We start from the raw sequence: 22636 nt of genomic DNA, 5'->3' as shown, positions 1-22636 counted from the left end.
ATGTAAAAATATCAATAAAATAAATACTACCGGCAATGGTGCAAATCACTAAAATATCCTGGCCTGGATGTTTACAAACCTCTTTAGTGAGTCCAGTTGGCTGCCTCTTGATGGTTTTATGACCTCTAGAACAGATAAAAAACATATTGAAACGTATAGTCGTTTTTATTCAGCATTATCCTGATCAATGGATCCGACTTACAGTGCTGCCAGCATGGCCTCATGCTCTGCCTCGCGTACAGCCTCCATCTCCTGCTCTTTAGTCAGAGCTTTACCACTCTTCTTATCTTTAGCATACCAGGTCAAATCCTTGCCTTTCTGCCACCGTCCAACCGGTGCCATGAGGGAGTTCCCTGAAAATATGAACACAAGTAGGGTGAATAAACCAAGGTTACACAGTTAACTAAAAATGAAACTATAAAATTAAAGCTGTGTCTCATGTTCTTCCTGTGTTGGCGTGGGTTTCCTCCGGGTGCTCCGGTTTCCCTCACAGTCCAAACACATGTGCTATAGGTGAATTAAATTAACTAAATAGGCCATAGTCTATGTGTGTGGATGAGTGTGTGTGTGGATGTTTCCCAGTACTGGGTTGCAGCTGGAAGGGCATCCGCTGTGTAAAACATATGCTGGATAAGTTGGCGGTTCATTCTACTGTGGGGACCCCTGACGAATAAAGGGACTAAGCCGCAGGGAAATTAATGAAAAAAGGTGTGTGTGTGTGTGAGTGTGTGAGTGTGAGTGTGTGAGTGTGAGTGTGTGTGTGTGTGTGTGTGTGTGTGTGTGTGTGTGTGTGTGTGTGTGTGTGTGTGTTTATGTATAATATATACTTTGCAAAATATGCTTTTCATTCATTCATTTATTTTATTTTCGGTTTAGTCACTTTATTAATCTGGGTCGACACAGCGGAATGAACCGCCAACTTATCCAGCATATGTTTTTCTGTATAAATTTTTATATTAATATAAGCATATTTAAAATATACAAACATTTAACTAAATTAAAATATAACAACCTTCACACAACCACATATTCAGGCCCAAAAAAATAAGCCTGTGACTACTAAATAGCACATAAGTCTCATTCCATCATTCCAGTCTTTCGGATGAGAGGTCCGAGGTCCTGACTCTCTGTGGTTGTTAAAAATCCCAGAATGTCTGTCTTAAAAGAGTAGGGGTTTAACCCCGGCATCCTGCCCAAATTTGCCCACTGGGCTCTGCCCATCATGGCCTGCTAACCATCTTCATACCATAATCGGCTTCATCACTCTGTCTCCTCTCCACCAATGAGCTGGTGTGTGGTGCGGCGCAATATGGCTGCTGTCGCATCACCCAGGTGGATGCTGCACACCAGTGGCGCGAAAAAGGGGTATGCAGTATATGCGGCGCATAGGGGCGCTACACATGGGGGGGGCACCATTGTGCCATAACTATTTTTGAAACTATACATATTATTGTACATATTAAACAAAATAAATACATATTTTTGGTAAAAAAATGTTTATCCTGCATTTTATAAATATATATATAATATAATATATATAATATAATATATATATATATATATATATATATATATATATATATATATATATATATATATATATATATATATACAGTTGAAGTCAGAATTATTAGCCCCATTCAATTTTTTTCTTCTTTTTTTAAATATTTCCCAAATGATTTTTAACAAAGCAAGGAAATTTTCACAGTATGTCTGATAATATTTTTTCTTCTGGAAAAAGTCTTATTTGTTTTATTTTGGCTAGAATAAAAGCAGTTTTTAATTTTGTAAACACCATTTTAGGGACAATATTATTAGCCCCTTAAAGCTATATTTTTTCTTGATAATCTACAGAACAAACCATCATTATACAATAACTTTACTAATTACCATATCCTGCCTAGTTAACCTTATTAACCTAGTTGAGCCTTTAAATGTCACTTTAAGCTGTATAGAAGTGCCTTGAAAATTATCTAGTAAAATATTATTTACTGTCATCATGACAAAAATAAAATATATCCATTATTAGAAATGAGTTATTAAAACTATTATGTTTAGAAATGTGCTGAAAAAATGTTCTCTCTATTAAACAGAAATTGGGGAAAAAATAAACTAGCGGTCTAATAATTCAGGGGGGCTAATAATTCTGACTTCAACTGTATATATATATATATATATATATAACATTTGGTGAGGAAAATGGAATAAAGAAGAAATTTGGGTGGGGATGAAATGTAATTCTTTGTGACTTAACATGCTTAATGTAATTATAGTTTTACTACTTCATACTATTTCAGTTGCGTTCAGAACTTCGAAACTTGACCCCGCAAAACTTGAACCCGCATACCCCTCAGTAAATGTGCAGTTGCGCCCCTGCTGCACACTGGTGGTGGATGAGGAGATTCCCCCAAAAATGCGCTCTGAGTGTCCAGAAAAGTGCTATATAAATGTAAGGAATTATTATCATTATTATTATTACTAATACTGTAATGTTGAAGAATATTGTATTAGATTATTATCAAAGATCTAAATTAGACAAATATAAAAAAAATAATTGGTTTCACTACATGATTAATGATGGCTATTTTAATAACTATAAAAAATATATATGTATTGCTTAAATAAAAAATACATCTACTTGCAGCATGGTAATAAATGCCCAGTGAAAAGTTACCCATTTGCTCTTATTTACTTAAATAACTATCATTACAATTTAGAGGCATTTAGTTTTTATCATTTTAACGTATTTAGATACATAAATACATTAACCTTTTTTATTAAAAGCTAAATATGATTTGAGAGGAAATTATTACTCGGGTAATAATTAATTAATATATATACATATATATGTGTGTGTGTGTGTGTGTGTGTGTGTATATATATATATATATATATATATATATATATATATATATATATATATATATATATATATATATATATATATATATATATATTTTTTTTTTTTTTTTTTTTTTTTTTAAAGGTAATGGATATCCAGGTACGATTCAACAACTCAAAAAAATCGACTTGACTGAGAAAAAAAAAAGATGAGCAGGCAGTTTTGTATTTTAAATGAAAGGTCAGTCGGATAGGCTCTTTTGCAATAATTAAAAAAACAGTAGTACGTCAAATGCGTACACGCTACACCAACTTATAAATCCTACTATGAATGTAGTCATCTTATGAATATTACACTGCTTGCGTCACGATTGGCCCGTAAGGTGAACTGACGTCACCAGAGAATATGAATAATTCATAGTCCTAGCATGAACTCAGTAATATTAATGAGCTGCGCATGCGCTGAAGTAAAACTCCTACCAAGTAACGTCCACATGACCTTATTAATATTAATACGCCGAGCCTTTTCCATAGTAGGATTCATAGAATGACCAGCTAGTGTGCTCGTCCCATGCGATTCTAGGTATTTTAGGTACCTAGCAAAGTTCAACACGTCCACACACTAACCAAAGACACAACAGTGTCCGACACACAAAATAAACAGACGATGTGATGAGAGCTCACACCACGGACAAAGGTAAGAACGTATGAACGAACTCATGTATGATCGGATTTATTCAGAAAAGAAATGATAAACTATAAGACAATTTGACAGAGACAAAAACGTGCTGATGTTATTTTAAAAAGTAGCATCTTCTCAGAAATACAATCAAGCTGCTTAACTTAATATACGAGTCTGCTTTTAAAATGATAACTCCTGCAAGCTTCCTGAACAGGTTGATCAAGTCTGTAAGCTGCTTGCTGTTATAACGTGTAATTAATGTACTTCAAGTTTGTGAAGTACAAAGAAATATATATTAGTTTAATATATTTTGGAAATTCCGCTTATAACAGACACAATAACAGTGCTGAGATGCTAGTCGCGGCTAGTTGTGCTAGCTCGATACTCACCCAAGTAGTTCTCTCTGTGTTTATCCACTTTAACATCATCCCAGTTGAACTGGTCCTGGCCGCCTCTCACCCCTCCAGATCTCGACGAGCCAAACATGACTGCAAAATCAGCTCAGTCCTACAGATTTCCGTGGCTAAAACCGCTGAGATACCTACACGTGTGTAGAAGAAGAGCTGGGCCTCGCTTTCTCACAACATCCGGGAAACCGCTTATCTTTAGCTATAAGTTTAAGTGTGAAATATTTTTAAAAGCCTTCAAATATCCTGTCGAACAATACCAATTCAGTTCGACACCACAAAATGTCTATGTTTCAAAAAACTAAACTCTGCTTGCGGTGTTAAAAGCATACGATATAAAGAAAATATGCGGCGTAGCGCGACCGCGCACGGATGTTTTGTAGATCTGCGAAAACGGCCGCGTCTGATGACGTCACACGGGCATCAGTAATGGCTCTCATGCGAAAACCAGTCACCTGAGCGAAAGAGGAAGGTTTTTAGCGGAGGGAGAGAGACATTCCCCGCATTTTCTATCGCCTTTTCTCCTGATGTATGTGAAGTTTATCTCCAGGCTTTTTTCGGGTGAGTTTAAATGAGCTGCGGCGTTTATATCATACGCAATGGGCGTCAGTTGCATCAGCTTTCCTTCAGTTAACGTTGAGTGCTGTTGTGGTTTAACGTCAGCCGCTGAGCACTAAGTTATACTCTTGATTTATAATCTTAAGACATAACTGTGCCTTCTTTACTCTATTACCCTCGTATGTTCTTGTTTTAAAGTGAACGTGCTGCTTTATGAATGAATCATACGCATGTAATAGATGTGTAACAGTGTGCCCCGACTCTGCATATATTTATTTAGTTTGTGTGTGTGTGTAGATGTGTTGCATATGGAAATGTTTTAAATGTAATGTTTAATTTAGTAGCCTATGTTAAAAAACGATATTAACATAGTCATTTTATCAGTCTAAATGTGATACATTGATGAGGCGACAAATTAAAGGGGCAGTTCACCCAAAAATGAAGTTTACTCACCATTTAATTACCCACTAGTAATGCCAAACCTTCATTTTATTGAACACTAAATAAGACATTTTGTACTCAAGTGTTTTGTAATAATAGCCTTTCAGTGAAAGTGCAGAAATCTTTTACATTTGATGAAAAATATATTTATTTATGTTCTGAAGATGAATGAAATTATAATGATTTATTATGATTTTTCATAAGGCTAAATTGTGCCTTCTTTACTATTACTCTCTTAGCTGATTGTGTCCTTGTTTTAAAGTGAACGTGCTGCTTTATGAATGAATCATACACATGTAATAGATGTGTAATATAGTGTGTGTAAATAACAGTACAACACTGTGCTTATGTCTGGGTATATGTATTTAGTTTGTGTATAGATATGTTGCATGTGGAAAATGCTTTAAATTTAATGTCTAATTTAATAGCCTATGTTAAAACACAATAGTAACATAGTCATTTTATCAGTCTAAATTTGATACATTGATAAGGCGACAAATTAAAGGGGCAGATCACCCAAAAATGAAGTTTACTCACCATTTAATTACCCACTAGTAATGCCAAACCTTTATTTTATTGAACACTAAATAAGACATTTTGTACTGAATTGTTTTGTAATAATAGCCTTTCAGTGAAAGTGCAGAAATCTTTCACATTTGATGAAAAATATATTTATTTATGTTCTGAAGATGAATGAAATTATAATGATTTATTATGATTTTTCATAAGGCGTAATTGTGCCTTCTTTACTATTACTCTCTTAGCTGATTGTGTCCTTGTTTTAAAGTGAACGTGCTGCTTTATGAATGAATCATACACATGTAATAGATGTGTAATATAGTGTGTGTAAATAACAGTACAACACTGTGCTTATGTCTGGGTACATGTATTTAGTTTGTGTATAGATATGTTGCATGTGGAAAATGCTTTAAATTTAATGTCTAATTTAATAGCCTATGTTAAAACACAATAGTAACATAGTCATTTTATCAGTCTAACATTTAATAAATTGATGAGGCGACAAATTAAAGGGGCAGATCACCCAAAAATGAAGTTTACTCACCATTTAATTACCCACTAGTAATGCCAAACCTTTATTTTATTGAACACTAAATAAGACATTTAACGTTTATTCTGTTAAACACTAAAGATATTTTGTCCTCAAGTGTTTCAAGTGATGACAAAATATCTTGAATTCTGTTCTGAAGATGAATGAAAGTTATATAATTTATGAAGCAACCTGAAGGTGAGTGAATGACTTTTAATGACTTTGATTTTTAAGTTTGGCGTCAACTAACTCTTTGAACTAAGTTGAAGACAGTGAGAGATGTTAAGGGGATGAAAATTGATACACAGCTCAAGTTTTCCTACGAAAAAAACCCCCCCCATTGTGCAATGAATGTCCTTTAAAGGCTTGTCATCATTCATTACTGGGTCACCCCGCATTAAAAAATACTATAATCATTTATAGCAAAGTCCCTTTTTTAAGGTATAAGGCTTAATGTAGGCTATAATATTATCATATAAAAATATTAATTATGCAATAATGTATATTATGCACATACAGTGAGGAAAATAAGTATTGAACACCATTTTTAAACATATTTCTAAAGGTGCCGTTGACTTGAAAATTTTAGCGGACTTTTGAAAGCAACCAAAGAAATTCTTATGTGCAAGGAAAACAAATCTAATTTCTTTAAACTTAAGTTATATGTAATGAAATGAAATGACGGAGAGAGAAAGTATTATTGAACACATGAAGAAAGGGAGGTGTATGAAAGCCCAGACAGCAGCTGAAATCTCTCAGTAGTTCTTCTGCAACCCTCTGCCCTTCCTCAGTGTAAATCAGTGGTCACCAAACTTGTTCCTGGAGGGCCAGTGACCTGCAGATTTTAGCTCCAGCCCTAATCAAACACACCTGAACAAGCTAGTCAAGGTCTTACTTGGTATACTTGAAACATCCAGGCAGGTGTGTTGAGGCAAGTTGGAGCTAAATCCTGCATGGACACCGGCCCTCCAGGACCGAGATTGATGACCACTGGTGTAAATGAATATCAGCTGCTTCAGTCCAACATCTACATTAGCAGATGAAGATGAAACCAGGGTGGACATTTCAGCAAGACGATGATCCAAAACAAAGCCAAGGAGACTCTGAGAGGCTTTCGGAGAAAGAAAATCAAGCGGTAGAATGGCCCAGCCAATCACCTGTACTATAGTGTACAGTATTATACAGTAAACCACAGTTACTGTAGTGAAGAATAACACAGTATTCATTGCAGTTTACTATTGTTAATACTTTACTAATGCTATTAATAATAATTTAGATAGTAAAAAAAAACTATTGTATTTTTCATGTGGGAAAACAGGGGAATTATCAATTCAATTTTTGAGAAGAAACCACTAGTCTTGTGACCTTTTTTCATTTAAAGGGACAGTTAACCCAAACATTAAAGTCCTGTCATCATTTACTCACCCTTTACTTGTTTCAAAAGTTTCTTTCTTCCGTTGAACACAAAATAAGATCATTTGGAAAATGTTAGAAACCTGTAACCATTGACTTGCATAGCATCTGTTTTTCCTATTATGGAAGTTACCAGTTTTCAGCTTTTATTAAAAGCATCTTCTTTTGTTTTCAACTCAAGAGAGAAACTTGTAGAAGTTTGGAACCACTTGAGGAAGAGTAAATAGTGAGTAAATTAATTTCTGTATGTATGGGTGAACTGTTTCTTTAAACGGCTGTTTAGAGGACCAACTAAATCAAATCACATGTCCAGGGGTCGCACCATATGACTTCCATTAAAATGTTCATGTCACACACGTGGAGCTCATTTATTTATTTAATTAGACAGGTCAGACCACATATAATGGATGGGTTGAGGCAGTGTTGTGTAGGACACTGAATTAGAGCTACAAGTAAAGAATGCTGGGCTCCACACAATCGATTTGTGTTGAGGCAACATGAAGGGATTAAGTTAACTTAATACTTCTTACAAATTTAAAGTGGATTGAACATAAAACAATTGAGTTGTCCCCAAAAAAACCTTCAGTGAATGTGTTGTTTTAGCTCATTTTATGGCCCGTTTCTACTAAGTGGTAGTGTTCAGTCCGGTATGCTTTTATGGCCGATTCCACTGTCAAAAGGTACCGAAAAGCAAACCGTACCATACCACATTTTGCTCTGACTGTGCGCTATATGTTTCCCCTGTTGTGTTTTTTAACCTAAATAAGGACTAAATGTTTGCTGTGTGTAGTTTTTTCTGTAGTTGGTAACATATGGGAAACTGTAAGGGTCTGTATGTGTTCATATATGTTGCATTAATTTATTTATTTTATATAACTGCAGACGTTACAGTAGCCTATTTCACACTGTCATTGATCTGCTGTTATAATCAAATCATGTTCATGGAAAGGTTAGTAATGAACATTTATACACAAGTATTTATCTGTATAAAGCATCTGTTTTGTGAGAAGTGCTACACCACTCCCACCAAAAGGTTTAGGCAGTGGAAATGCAAGGCTGATAAAGGTGACTTGTACCGACCCGTACCGTACTGTACCAGTCAGTGGAAACGGGCTGTTAAATAAGTAGTTTGAACTAACAAAAAAACACACAAAAAAAAAATTGAAGGCAAAACTTTAATTATGACACACATGTCCAGTCATTTTAGTTGCGTTATTTCAACTTATTTTAGGCATATTGAACCCAAGAGCGAATTTCATTTTGAACCAATTGTTGTTCGACCATTTGAACAAATATATAAGCGTTTGTTATTTATTGAATTTCCAACTTAAAGGGACAGTTCACCCAAAAATGTCAATTCTGCCATCATTTACTCAGGTTTTTGCTAGAAGGGATACAACTGGAAATTAATAAGAAATATTTATATTATTAATTAAATTACACATTAAATTGTATTTTACTTACGTCTAACCCTATCCTAAACTCCCGTTTTATTCATATTATTTGGTAAATTATCCATTAATTTTATTTTATTAAAGTCTATCCCTGCCCGAACCCTAAACCCAACCATCACAGCAATGTAATAACAACAGTTTTATTCATATTATTTATTAAATAACCTATTAATAGTATTTTATTAATGTCTACCACTACTTCAACCCTAAACCCAACCTTCACAGTAATGTAATAACACCAGTTTTATTAATATTATTTATTAAATTACCCATTAATAGTATTTTATTAATGTCTTTCCCTGCACCAACCCTAAACTCAACCATCACAGTAATGTAATAACAAGAGTTTTATTCATATTATTTATTAAATTACCCATTAATAGTATTTTATTAACGTCTACCCCTACTTCAACCCTAAACCCAACTTTCACTGTTAAGGTTATAACAGTTTTATTTATATTATTTATTAAATTACCCATTAATTTTATTTTATTAACGTCTATCTCTGCCCAAACCCTAAACTCAACCATCACAGTAATGTAATAACAAGAGTTTTATTCATATTATTTATTAAATTACCCATTAATAGTATTTTATTATTGTCTTTCCCTGCACCAACCCTAAACTCAACCATCACAGTAATGTAATAACAAGAGTTTTATTCATATTATTTATTAAATTACCCATTAATAGTATTTTATTATTGTCTTTCCCTGCACCAACCCTAAACTCAACCATCACAGTAATGTAATAACAAGAGTTTTATTCATATTATTTATTAAATTATCCATTAATAGTATTTTATTATTGTCAACCCCAAACACAATCCTCGCAGTAATGCACATATTGTCAAAAATCATCATAATCATAATATTATGCATAATATTATGATAATGCATAACTGTGATTGGCCGCTATCAATGCAAATGTGAAATAATAGGACAAGGTGTTGTGTTTTGGTTGACTGTACTGGACCTTTTCTTTTGTTAAATTGAAACTTTTAATCTTTTGACATTTTTTTTGAGCATTTGTAATTTTGCTGTCCAAAGCTTAGTTTTATAATACTGTTATTATATAATTATTAATCCAATTGTAACCACTTGGATTAATTTTTGGTAATAAATTCTGGTAATAATATATTTTATTGTTTACTATAAGCCTTTATAGTCGTTGTCTGTTTTTATAGCGCTTTTACAGTGTAGATCATGGCAAAGCAGCTTTACACAGATGAAGAACAAAGAATAAAAATCTGTATAAGCTAAAATAAGGGATTTGCTATGTTTCCCATTATTCTGTATTTTAAGTAGTTGAGCATCATTATGGAAAAAAGTGTAATGGATGAACATTTGTGCGCTCTTGTCTTGTTATTGTAAGCCCAGAGCAGATGATTTTTCCTTTGCTGAGTCAGACTGCTGTAATGTTTTGATATGGTGGCAGTCACTTGTGAAAAGTAGGCTGGGCAGTTTGACGAGTTTTCCTACCAGTGAGCTGATTGGAGGAGGATATTATCATAATGCAAACACACACAGACATTCAGATCATATTGAGCACTGTGCGTGTTTTAGCTTTCATTTGCACACACAGACCACAGTGACAAACAAGGTAAGAGATACAGAGAGCTCGGATTGTGACGTAAATTGATATATGAAATTGTTATTGTGTTTTAATGTAATGTATTGTTAGTGTTAATGTACTAAAATATTGTTTGTGGCTTTAAAAACACTGCTGATACCAAAAGAGTAGGAAGGACAAAACCTGCAAAATATTTTTTTTTTTTTTTAATGAATAAAAATTAAATAAATAAATGATTGTATGAAGATAAATAGATAAATACCATAATGCATGTCATGTGTTTTTATCTTAATTTATTTTCTGCTTCATTTATATTTTTCCTACATGTACTTGTCATCCATATTTTATCCTAAATTTCAGTTAATTAGTTTGTATATATTTATTGTTATATATTTTTCTTGCTGCTTTTATTTCTGTATTTAGGTCCATATTTATTTATGTATAGAAACAGAAATGTTGCATTTTTAATTTAATTTCATTTTTCATTTAATATAAAGTATTTGTCATTCATATTTTATTATTTTAAACTTTAATGCACTTATTAGTTTTTCCATTTATTATTATTATTATATTCTCATAATTTTGTTTTTATTTGTCTACTTTTTATATTTTATTTAATTATTTTATATTTCATTTTTTTTGTATTTATTTATGTTTACTTCTTTTTATATTTATTTATTTATCGTTTTATATAAAGTTTTGTTTATTTTTGTATTTGTTTTTATTTATGTTTAGTTTTTTTCTGCTTATGTATTATGTATATATTTATTGTGTATATATATATACACACACACACACACACACACACACACACACACACACACACACACACACACTTAACGACCATTTTTTAACTGATGTATAAAACTAAAATCAGGCCTTTTTAACAATGTAAACAAATGTGTGTGTGTATGTATATATGTATATATATATATATATATATATATATATATATATATATATATATATATATATATATATATGTATATATATATATATATATATATATATATGTATATATATATATATATATATATATATGTATATATATATATATATATATATATATATATGTGTGTGTGTGTGTATATATATATTTGTATTTAGATTATTAGTGTGTATGACAATATTTTTTATCATTCCATGATATTGCACAGCCCTATATTTTCGTTTGACCCATTGATTTGCTTTAATGTATTTGGTTTATTAGTGTTTATTTCACAATATTTGGATAACTTCGATATATTGCACATCCTTATATTTTGGTTTGATCTATCCATTTGCTCTCATGTCTTTGGATGATTAGCTTCTGTGCTCAACTAAATGGTTGTAGTGACAGAACACTCATTTTTCCGCTATCGCAGTGTTTAAAGGATCCTCGGTGGACTAACTCATTAGCAGGGTCTAACGAGCTGTTTTGCTACCGGGCTTGTTGGAACATGTTGAGACAAGATGAAATATCACTAAACTAAAAATAAAAAGAGAGCTGAAGAGCAAAATCAGCTGCAAATATCATATTTTTATTACATATAGTGAGACTAAATAGTGCTAAGTAATAATGATGTTATTGTTGGGGTTAGTCTCATTGGTCACACTTTGTATTTAGTGGCCTTAATAACTGTAACTTCAACGTCTTTATTTACATTTTACATTCAACTGCAAGTTAAATTGCAGAAGTGCATAGTAGAAATGTACAGTATTGAAGTGACATGGATGAGTATGTACAGATGTTAAATTAAAAACATTACACAAAAAGCATTTCTTTAAGTATTTTAAATGCTAGACTCTAAATGTAATTGCAATGTACTTTTAATAATTTGGTACAGTACTCTGATTACGTACATACACATTTTTACATTGTACTTTTCTAAAAATGTCTGCATGCATCTGTAATATCTGTGCGTGATTGTGTATTTATTTATTTTGTATATATTATATAGTCTGTGTGTATATATTGAATGATCAGTGGCGGAAAGTCATACGTAAGTAAAAGTACTATTACACATGTCATTTGTGGATGTGTGTGTGTAAACGTAACATTCTGTAGTGCATTTAGTCATTGCCCAGCAGGCACACAGCGTTATAAGTCATTAATATTAGGTTAGATTAAGGTTGCGATGTCAGGTGACCAAAATTCAATGTCTAGCCAGCGCCTGATGGCAACGTTATTTTGATGCTTAATAATGACATTGATTTTAGGTTGTGTTCGATGTCCTATTGATGTCCATTGCTGACATTTATTCGTTGGGTATGGCAACCAAAATCAAACGTCTGATAGATGTCATAGTGGTAACGTTCATACAACGTCAAGCTGTAACATCATTAGATGTTGATATTTGGTTGCTTTTAGGTTGCACTTTGGTCGTTGACGTTGTCGGCCTGAGGTTGGGTTCTGACGTCAACCCAATTTTCATTTTCAAACAAAATGCAACGTCCCCACGACATTGGGGTACAACGTCATTCTAGCGTCATGTTGACGTCTTTTGCCTGCTGGCTGCCATTTCGGTCATCATTCAGTAAACATCCGCCGTCTTCTCATCAGTGACCTGCATCTAAACAGTCTCAAGGTCAATGCGTGTAAAGATTTTGGACATCTTGTACACTTTTAATCAGGGCTTGACATTAACTTTTTTGACCACCAGCCAATGTGGCTAGTAGTTTTCCAACATTACTAGCCACTCGCCATTTTCACTAGCCACAATTTTATTGTTGGGAAAATATATTTTATACACATAAATATGACTTTGACATGCTAAAATGACTTGATTTAGCGTTTGCGTTATCTCTACATGCCTCCTCATTCATTTCACTTTTTGTGTGTCGTGTATGAGCTTGCTTAATAATCATGAGCAAACGGGTCAGGCTTTCATATATTACAATTAGTTTTCATAATTTTCAGAGCCCAAAATTAAGGATCTACCCTGTTTATCTCTGACCACACCATAAATAAACAGTTAATTATTTCTTAGCCACACATTTTAAATGTGTGAAAACATGCAAAATATAGCTGAATACTATACTTTTTATTTAACAAAACATATGCAGTCATGTGTCCTGGCTAAAGGTCCCAGATCACCAGTTAACTACACATACTGTAAATAGGGAGTTATTCTCCCATTAAAGCAATGTTATTGTAAAAAAAAAAAAAAAGATAATTAAACCATATTAATGCAAAGGAAAGCAGGTAAAAAACATACTGTGTGATGATGAAAGGATGATCACACACGCATGGTTGAACCAAAAGCAACTGGCGCTGCTTACAATAAGTCAACTCTGGAACTCTTGAAAGCAGCAAGACTGTGGATGCATGCTCCTCCCTTTTTGTTCAGTATATTTGGAAAACAATCGATCGCATCAGTTGTGTTTCTAGACACAGTTGCTTCACAAAAGGAAACGGGAGCGTACACGCGTTATAAACAGTCGCGCGTATCACCTCAGCTGTTAGCGCGAGTGATTATCCTCTCATCCGGTATTCACCTGCTTTGCTAGCGCGAAGTTGCGAACGCAATTATTTTTGTCAGTCGTGTTGCTTCTCGATCGCCTGTGCATGCATATTGGACCATCCTTATTGTCGAACCCTGCTTTTAAGAATAATTATCTGGGAAATTATTTTCAACCAGCCAAAGTGGCTAGTGGGAGTGTCTGTCTTACCCACCAACGCCGAAATCTACCTGCATTTGGTGGGTTGGCGGGTGTTAATGTAAAGCCCTGCTTTTAATGCTTCCAAACAGTTTGCTGCTGTTATAAATCGCCCATGTCTTGAGGTAGATCATTATGATGTGATTTACCGTCTGTGTGCGAAGGATGGAAATCACAGGACTGATTTTTATAATCACCATAGACAAGAACAAAATAAAGTCGTGACTGCAGGTTGAAGGAAAGTAGTGGAGTAAAAGTACAGATACAGAGCTATAAATGTACTCAAGGGAAAGTAAAAGTACACAGTTTAAAAACTACTTAGTGAATTACAATTCATGAGGAAAAACCCTCAGTTACAGTAATTTGAGTGTTTGTATTTTGTGACTTTACACCACTGTGACAGATGAGCTTACTGTTTTCGGAAATCTGAGTTGAAAAAGTGAAATGTTTCCTAATGTAACCTGTTTCTCTGTTGTCAGCGATGGCTGGACCGAGGCCTGTGGTGATGAGTGGACCGTCCGGGGCTGGAAAAAGCACTCTGTTGAAGAAACTGCTCAAGGAGTTCAACGGTGTTTTTGGATTCAGCGTCTCTCGTGAGTCACACTGTCTGTAATACAAGTGCAAATGCTGAAAAGAAATGAGGGTTTTATTGTAACCAACAATTCTCTTTTTTACCAGATACAACACGAAACCCACGTCCAGGAGAAGAGAACGGCAAAGGTCAGTTTTTTTATTTTTTTAAGAGACCTATCATGCAAAAATCACTTTTTAAGGGGTTTAAACACAGGTGTATGGCAGCAGTGTATGAATATAACCACCTTCTAATGGTAAACATTCATTTATTCTCATTTTTATTATCAGACTTGATATAAACAGTCTGCAGAAACACTTTGATTGACATTCTCTCTTTGTACTTCGTCAAAGAAGGAGCCCCGCCCACTAGTGATGTATCTCCCTCATTAGCATATGACGTTTGTTTTGCTTTTAATTCTGCTGCTATGCTGACACACAGGCAATTGTAGCTCCGCCCTCTTTTGTAAAGAGCCCAATCTCATTTGAATTTAAAGCAACAGCCACCAACACTCCACAATTAGGATCAAAGCCTAAACAGGGCAGAGATGCCCAAACTAGGGCCCGCGGGCCAACTGTAGAACCTTTGATTTGGCCTGTTATCCCATCTGAGAATAATGGGGATGTTTAGAGATTGTCAATTCTAATTTAATGTAACCCTTTGTTTGTTTGTTTGTTTGTTTTATTGTTAAAAGCTAACTGAAATTAAATCTTTCAATTAAATTATGTAAATTAATCAGATTTTGTTTAAATGTACACACTGTCACCCGACAATCCAGAGACTTTGGTGAGCAAATCAAGTCAAAGGCAGATTCTGCTTGACTAGGATATTCAGCATTGAACTCCACTTAAACAATTTAATTTTTTTTTAATGATTTTTGTTGCCAAAAGCTCTCATTTTAAAAGTCATACTGCATTAGGTAATACAATTTAATGTCATATTTTCTGTTTATTTCTAAATATTATGAAATAAATTAGAAAATTACCCATGGCAAATTTAATGGGAAATAGTTTTGTAGATTAGCCTTTAGCCCAGCCGTGATATTTGGTTTTTGGTCCTTCATACGAAAAAGTTTGGCCACCCCTGCTCTAGGGACATCAGAGACTTATTTTACATCTTGTAAAAAGGGGCATAAAAGTCTTCCTTAAAGGCAAAATTTACCTTTACCTTTATGTGGTTCCAAAATTTTAAGTTTCCTTTTTTGTTGAACTCAAAGGAAGATATTTAGAAAAATGTTGAATGCCGGTAGCCATTCACCTCCGTAGTAGGAAAAACAAAAACTATGGAAGTCAGTGGTTACATGTTTGCAGGTTTTTTTTTTTTAAATATCCTCAAAATATATAAACAGAAAATCTTCTTTTCTGTTCATCAGAAGACAGAAACTCAAATATGTTCAGAACAAGTGAAGGGTGCGTAATCAGTAAATCAGTCCAAGGCACCTAAAAAATTTTGAAAAAAAGAAAAAGATATATACGTGTGTGTAAATATAATTTAAAAAATATATATGTGTATATATATATATAATATTTAAGTTATTTAATATTTAAGTTACCCCTGAGCATTTTTTGTTTGAGTTTGAATATCGTTTTAAGACGTTCAATCAAAACAAATTTCATGTAATGATAACGATATATGTCACAATATAGTACTTTTTTGTAAATGCAATCAATTAATAGTTTATATATATATATTGACCAAATGAAAAGTACCGTTTCTCTTTTTAAAGTACATACTCAAATATAGTATTTGGGAAAAATTAAAAATATAACTGATAATTACAATGTGTCTCTGGGAATTTTGAAAATCATATATATATAATAATATTGCTGTTTTTCAGATTATCATTTTGTTAGCAGGGAGGTCATGCAGACGAGCATAGCAAAAGGGGAATTCATTGAAAGTGCAGAGTTTTCAGGGAACATGTACGGGACGAGGTAAGTCTTCAGAACGATGTTTTTAAATTATCATTATTCAGAAATATGCATGTCATTATGACTAACGAGATTGTGCCCTGTTCACAGTAAAGCAGCCGTACAGGCAGTTCAGGCCCAAAATTTGATTTGCATTTTGGACATTGACATGCAGGGAGTGAAGAACATCAAGAAGACCGATCTCAACCCCATCTATGTGTCCGTCCAGGCCCCGTCAATGGACATACTGGTATGAAATTTGTGTTTTACAAATATCAGCCTTACACTTATTTAACCCTTTATCGGTTCATGGGGTCAGCGCAGCCCTGATGGATGTTTCCTACTTGTATTTATGTATATATGTGTGTGTTTTTGTGTGTGTGTATGTGTGTGTATATATATATATATATATATATATATACACAGTTGAAGTGAGATTTATTAGCCCCCCTGTTTAATTTTTCCTCAATTTCTGTTTAACGGAGAGATTTGTTCAGTACATTTCTTAACATGATAGTGTTAATAACTCATCTTTATCTTTGCCATGATAACAGTACATATATTTGACTAGATATTTTTCAAGGCACCTCTATACAGCTTAAAGTGACATTTAAAGGCTTAACTAGGTTAATTAGGTTAACTAGGCAGGTTAGGGTAATTAGGCAAGTTATTGTATAATGATGGTTTGTTCTGTAGACTATCAAAAATATATATAGCTTAAAAGGGCTAATAATTTTGTCCTTAAAATGGCTTTTAAAAAATTAAAAACTGATTTTATTCTGGCCGAAATAAAACTAATAAGACTTTCTCCAGAAGAAAAAATATTATCAGACATACTGTGAAAACTTCTTTGCCCTGTTAAACATAATTTGGAAGATATAAAAAAAAAAAATTTAATTAAAAGGGGGGTAAATAATTCTGACTTTGTGTGTGTGTATATGTGTGTGGGTGTGTGTAAATATGTATATGTTCCTTTAATCTCAGGGGCAAGAAACTCCAACTTTTACAAAAAAAAAACAATATTAAAACACAAAAAACTGCACTTGATTTGGGTTTTTAAAAAAAAATACTGTTTAGGTTCTTTGGGGTCAAACTGATGCCACATTGAAATTGAATGGCAAAAGTTAATTATATTTTTTTATATATTTTTATATATATATATATATATATATATATATATATATATATATATATATATATTTTTTTTTTTTTTTTTTTTTTTTTTTTTATAAATTTTAAACCTATTTTACACAGGCCTAGTTCTAGAGCACAAATTAAAATTGTAACCAAAACTCTACCTCTTGCATGCACACAAACACTACCTACTGCACCACTGCGCCGCTGGAGAAATTATATAATGCATATATATTTCATATCGCAGCCTCTTGCGATTACCTAATCGCAACATTTCAAATCACGATTGCGATTCAATTTCAATTAATTGCACAGCCCTAGTTGCCTGTTTGTGTAGTAAATTGAAAAAAAATTACAAAATATCCACACAAACACTGCATAAATGCAAAGTTGAGAAGGGACTGTGAAAACTTATGTATGATAAATTATATAAAAAATGTATATTTCCCCATGTAATTGATCTGTAAATATTTGGGGTCAGTAGGACCCCAAGGAACCCAACTGTGATTTTTATTTTTATTTTCCTAGCACTAATTGTTAATTCTACATGCCTACTTTTTACCAATCAGTGTCAATCATACATGCCTCCTGTATGGTTTTGTTTTCAGGAAAAGCGATTGCGGGACAGAAAGACTGAATCGGAGGAAAGTCTACAAAAACGTTTACATGCTGCCAAAGTTGACGTGGAAATAAGCAAGTATCCATTCCTGCGTGAAGTATTTTAAATCAATACTGCAGTATTGACATTCTGACCTATTATGTGTGCATTTCAGGTAAAGAGCCTGGTTTATTTGATGTGGTCATTATCAATGATGATCTTGAAGCAGCGTATGGAAAATTAAAAGACGTTCTTCTTGAGGTAATGTATGACATGCGTTTCTCTTCTACAATTATATTAGATTAATTTGAAACTCTGTCAACAAATTAAATTAACTCATTAGAGATGATATGAAGTATCCGAATGAGTCAGTGTTATTAGTTTCAGCGGTTGTTATCTGGAATTATTACTCTGGATTATTCTGATTGGTCAGTCACAACATTCCAAGGTGTTATTTCCAGATAACACCGGCTTAATAATGCAAGCTCTTCCGGTAACTTCGAATCACCAAGATGTCAGCGAATAGAAATCCATATGCTAACAGATGCTATTGGTCTAATCCGATTTAATGATCTATGCTAAGCTAACCTAAAAGTACTCCTTCCAGACTCTTTATATATACAATACACACATAAAAGACAGCTGCTGTCAGGAATACTCCATTCTGATTGGTCAGTTGAGACATTCCTAGATAACAACCACTAAATAACTGGCTCATCCGGAATCTTCAAATAACCAGTAAATACAAATCCATATACTAATAGATGCTAATGGTCTAATTCGATTTAATGATCTATGCTAAGCTAAGCTAAAAGTGCTCCCGACATACTCGGAGATCAGCTTTATAGTCTTGTTTATTATGTATGTGTGTATTACACAAATTATCACATGGCTGTTTGGGATACTTGATTCTGATTGGTCAGTCGTGACATTCCAAGTCATGTCATTCCAAGATAACAACCTCTAAATAACGCAGGCTCATCTGGGAACTTGGAATAATTTTGAGCGTCTGAATACAAATACAAATAGATGCTGACGGTCTAATCCGATTCAATTATGTATGCTAAGCTAAGCTAACAGTGCTCCTGCCAGACCCTAAGATCAGCTGAATGGATTAAAAAATGATTTAAAAAAAAAGGTTTGTATATACACAAAAGATTACACGGCTGTCTGGAATACTTGATTCTGATTGGTCAGTCGAGACATTCCAAGATATGTCTTTCCAGGATAACAACTGCTAAATAAATTGTATAGTTTAGATTTTTTTATGTATGTGTGTATTATATAAACATAATAAATATAATATATATCTAAATAAAGATTACACGGCTGTCTAGAATATGTGATTCTAATAGGTCAGTCGAGATATCCCAAGATAGGTCATTCCAGATTGTCATCCGGAAACTTTGCATAACCACTAGCGTCACTAAATACAAATACTAATAGATGCTAACGGTCTAATCCGATTCAATGATCTATGCTAAGCTAAGCCCTTTCCAGACTCGGAGATCAGCTGAATAGATTCAAAATTGGTAAAACTCAACTATTCAGCTAGCGGACTTGCAAAATGAGCCTATTAATATTAAGATTTTTTCAAGTGTGTTTTTTCCTGTTCATTTAAATAACTTTAAAGCTTCGTATTCTTTCTCCAACAGGAGATCCAAAAGGTCCGAGATGTCAACAAATCCAGTTAACCACGGAAACCTCTCTCCGTTCACTTCCAGCGATCGCAAATCTGAACATTCCACCCAGGAAAGACTTTATTTTCCAACCACTGAATGTCTCACACACACACACACACACACAACCTAAAGGTGCAGGATAACATTATATATTCCATGCGGAGGGTAGTTTTCCCACCACGTATGTTTGTTACTTGATTCCTTAGTTGAAGGTCAAAAAAAAAAACATTGTCGATTTAACCAAGAAACACTCGATAAAGTCCTCAGCTTTGGCTTTTGTTTTATAATGAAGATGCTGGATTTGTTATATCTGACTGGCATGTTTACTAATGCGTTTCTCATTGCTTTCATTCATAGAACTGCTCTTTTTAAGTTAATAACATGATGGTAATGGTTGTGTTTGGTCTGCTGGTGTCTTGAATTACAGAATCATGCCTCACATACAGTTGAAGTTTTATTATTAGCCCTGCTAAATATTTTGTCCCCCGATATCTGTTTAACGGAAAGATTTTATTTCAACACATTTGTAAACATAATAGTTTTATTAACTCATTACTAATAGCTGATTTCTTTTATCTTTGCCATGATGACAGTAAATAATATTTTTACTAGTATTCAGCTTAAAGTGACATTTAAAGGTTTAACAGGGTTAAGTTCGGGTCACTGGGTAAGCCATTGTAAAAGAGTGGTTTGTTTTGTAGATAATACAAAATAAATATTGCTTAACGGGAATAATAATATTGAATATAAAACGGTTTTGAATAAATAAATGAATAAAAACTGCTTTTACTCTAGCCGAAATAAAACAAATAAGACTTTCTCCAGAAGAAAAAACATTATAGGAAATACTGTGAAAAATTCCTGAATCTGCTAAACTAATACATTTGAAAAATTCCCAGGAGGGCGAATAATCTTTTATCTTTGCCATAATGACAGTAAATAATATTTTTACTAGTATTCAGCTTAAAGTGACATTTAAAGGCTTAACAAAGTTAAGGTCGGGTCATTGGGCAGGTCATTCTGCAGACAATCGAAACTAATATTGCTTAAGGGGGCTAAAAATATTGACCTTAAAATAGTTTTAAATAAATAAACAACGGCTTTTAATCTAGCCGAAATAAAACTAATAAGACTTTCTCCAGAAGAAAAAACATTATAGGAAATACTGTGAAAAATTTCATTGCTCTGTTAAACATCATTAGAGAAATATATGATTTAATCACAGGAGGGCGAATGATTCTGACTTCAACTGTGCACATAACATCCCTATTCCTCATATTTAAAGGAGATATTGTGTGTTTATTTACAAAATGACGTTCACCAGCGTTAACATGAGTTTGAAGCCTAAACAGGGCTCTTGTTTTTAGCGTAAGGCAGCTTTTAAACACAGCCACACGGGACACTTTTAGTCTTACAATACAGATTTTCAGCAGTTTTAATGTTCATCTTCAAATTAAACGAGCATAAAGTAATTCAGTATCATTTTAAAACAATACAAAATATTAGTTTTCCTGTCGATTTGAGATCTCTATGCTAATTAGCAGGTATAAATGTTGTGATTCACACACACAAAATAGTCATTTTCCCATATCATGAGCAAAAATTAGTCACAGTTAACATGTTATTCATGTTATCTAGTGTGAAAACGATGTTATTTTCGATTATGCTCATCAAAAAGCCACGATTTTAACCAAATATCCAGACACCAGCTGTTCTAGAAACGTATGACGATCTTGTGTACAGTTTGTGTTGTATAATAACTAGCGCTGTGCTAAGATTAATGACGAATAATCGCATCCAAAATCAAAGTTTGTCTTGATATAATAATTGTCCGTGCATATAATGGAGAAAATGTTTATATTTAGACATAAAATTCATTCATTCATTTCATCGCCACAGCGGAATGAACCGCCAACTTATCCAGCATATGTTTTACGCAGCGGATGCCCTTCCAGCTGCAAACAAAATGCATATGCGAGACTGATCATATATACAAAACATCTATGCATTTAGCAGACATCTATGTATAGGTGTGTTTTTATTACATGTACATTATAAATATATATAAAACGCACGTGTGTATTGCATATACTTAATAAATATGACGCATACACAAATTATTACAGGGATTACTGTATTCTGATTGGACATTCCAAGACGTGTCATTCCAGGATAACAACCGCTAAATAACGCAGCTTCACCCAGGAACTTTGAATAAGCGTCACTGAATACAAATCCATATGCTAATGGTCTAATCTGTTTCAATGATCTATGCTAAGCTAAGCTAAAAGCTGAGCTAAAAGTACACGCATATATGCTGTCAGACTAAACATTTACATTGGATGCATTTAATCATGATTAATATTTGCCCAGCGCTTAAAATAACTAATAACCTCTCCTTTTTACAAGCCAACTTTATTTATATTATTATTATTATTAATTTTAGCATTAGATTTAAGGCTTTGTGGGGGTTTTTAGGGAATCTTCCAAACCTAAATCCATTCATTCCTCGCTGCATATTAAACTCTTCCTTGAAAAAGCATCTCAAGCATTTGCATTCAGTGTCTCAGAACAATGTGTGGAATAAATGTTTGCTTTTTTTATTATTATTATTATTTTGACAAATGTGTGGTGCAAGTGTAATAAAACTACTGCTACTGTCTGATTATTTATCAGGTGAAATGCA

General features: G+C 33.3%; 2 protein-coding genes across 8 annotated transcripts in view; one reads left to right on the top strand and one right to left on the bottom strand.

Annotated features, from left to right (window-relative positions):
- The window catches only part of zgc:63882, a 15792-nt gene extending 11498 nt beyond the window's left edge, over positions 1–4294 (bottom strand). Inside the window, exons 1-3 of one of the 2 annotated variants that reach the window (NM_200402.2) lie at positions 3913–4294; positions 203–353; positions 80–125 (exon numbers count right to left, since the gene is read on the bottom strand). In NM_200402.2, the coding sequence (NP_956696.2) occupies positions 80–125; positions 203–353; positions 3913–4009 (294 nt within the window). In that variant the 5' untranslated portion in view covers positions 4010–4294. The remainder of the gene's footprint in view (positions 1–79; positions 126–202; positions 354–3912) is intronic. The other variant, XM_087238956.1, reaches the window with a different exon arrangement.
- On the top strand, positions 3423–22636 carry guk1a (guanylate kinase 1a). 6 transcript variants are annotated; one of them, NM_001002126.2, is made up of 8 exons: positions 3423–3538; positions 14535–14648; positions 14734–14775; positions 16464–16560; positions 16648–16786; positions 18279–18363; positions 18444–18529; positions 19924–22636. In NM_001002126.2, exons 1-8 carry the CDS (start codon positions 3514–3516, stop codon positions 19960–19962), a joined length of 627 nt encoding a protein of 208 aa, NP_001002126.2. In that variant the 5' UTR covers positions 3423–3513; the 3' UTR covers positions 19963–22636. The 6 variants fall into 6 exon arrangements, with proteins under 6 accessions (NP_001002126.2, XP_087095338.1, XP_087095339.1 ...); XM_087239212.1 differs by having other exon boundaries at positions 3459–3538; positions 16483–16560; XM_087239213.1 differs by lacking the exon at positions 3423–3538 and adding an exon at positions 4339–4491 and having other exon boundaries at positions 16483–16560.

Source organism: Danio rerio, chromosome 2 (assembly GCF_052040795.2).
Source record: "Danio rerio strain M-AB ecotype USA chromosome 2, GRCz13ab, whole genome shotgun sequence".
NCBI classification, from domain to species: Eukaryota; Metazoa; Chordata; class Actinopteri; order Cypriniformes; family Danionidae; genus Danio; species Danio rerio.
The sequence above is the reverse complement of the archived record's forward strand: the minus strand, read 5'-3'. Positions and strand labels throughout refer to the sequence as shown.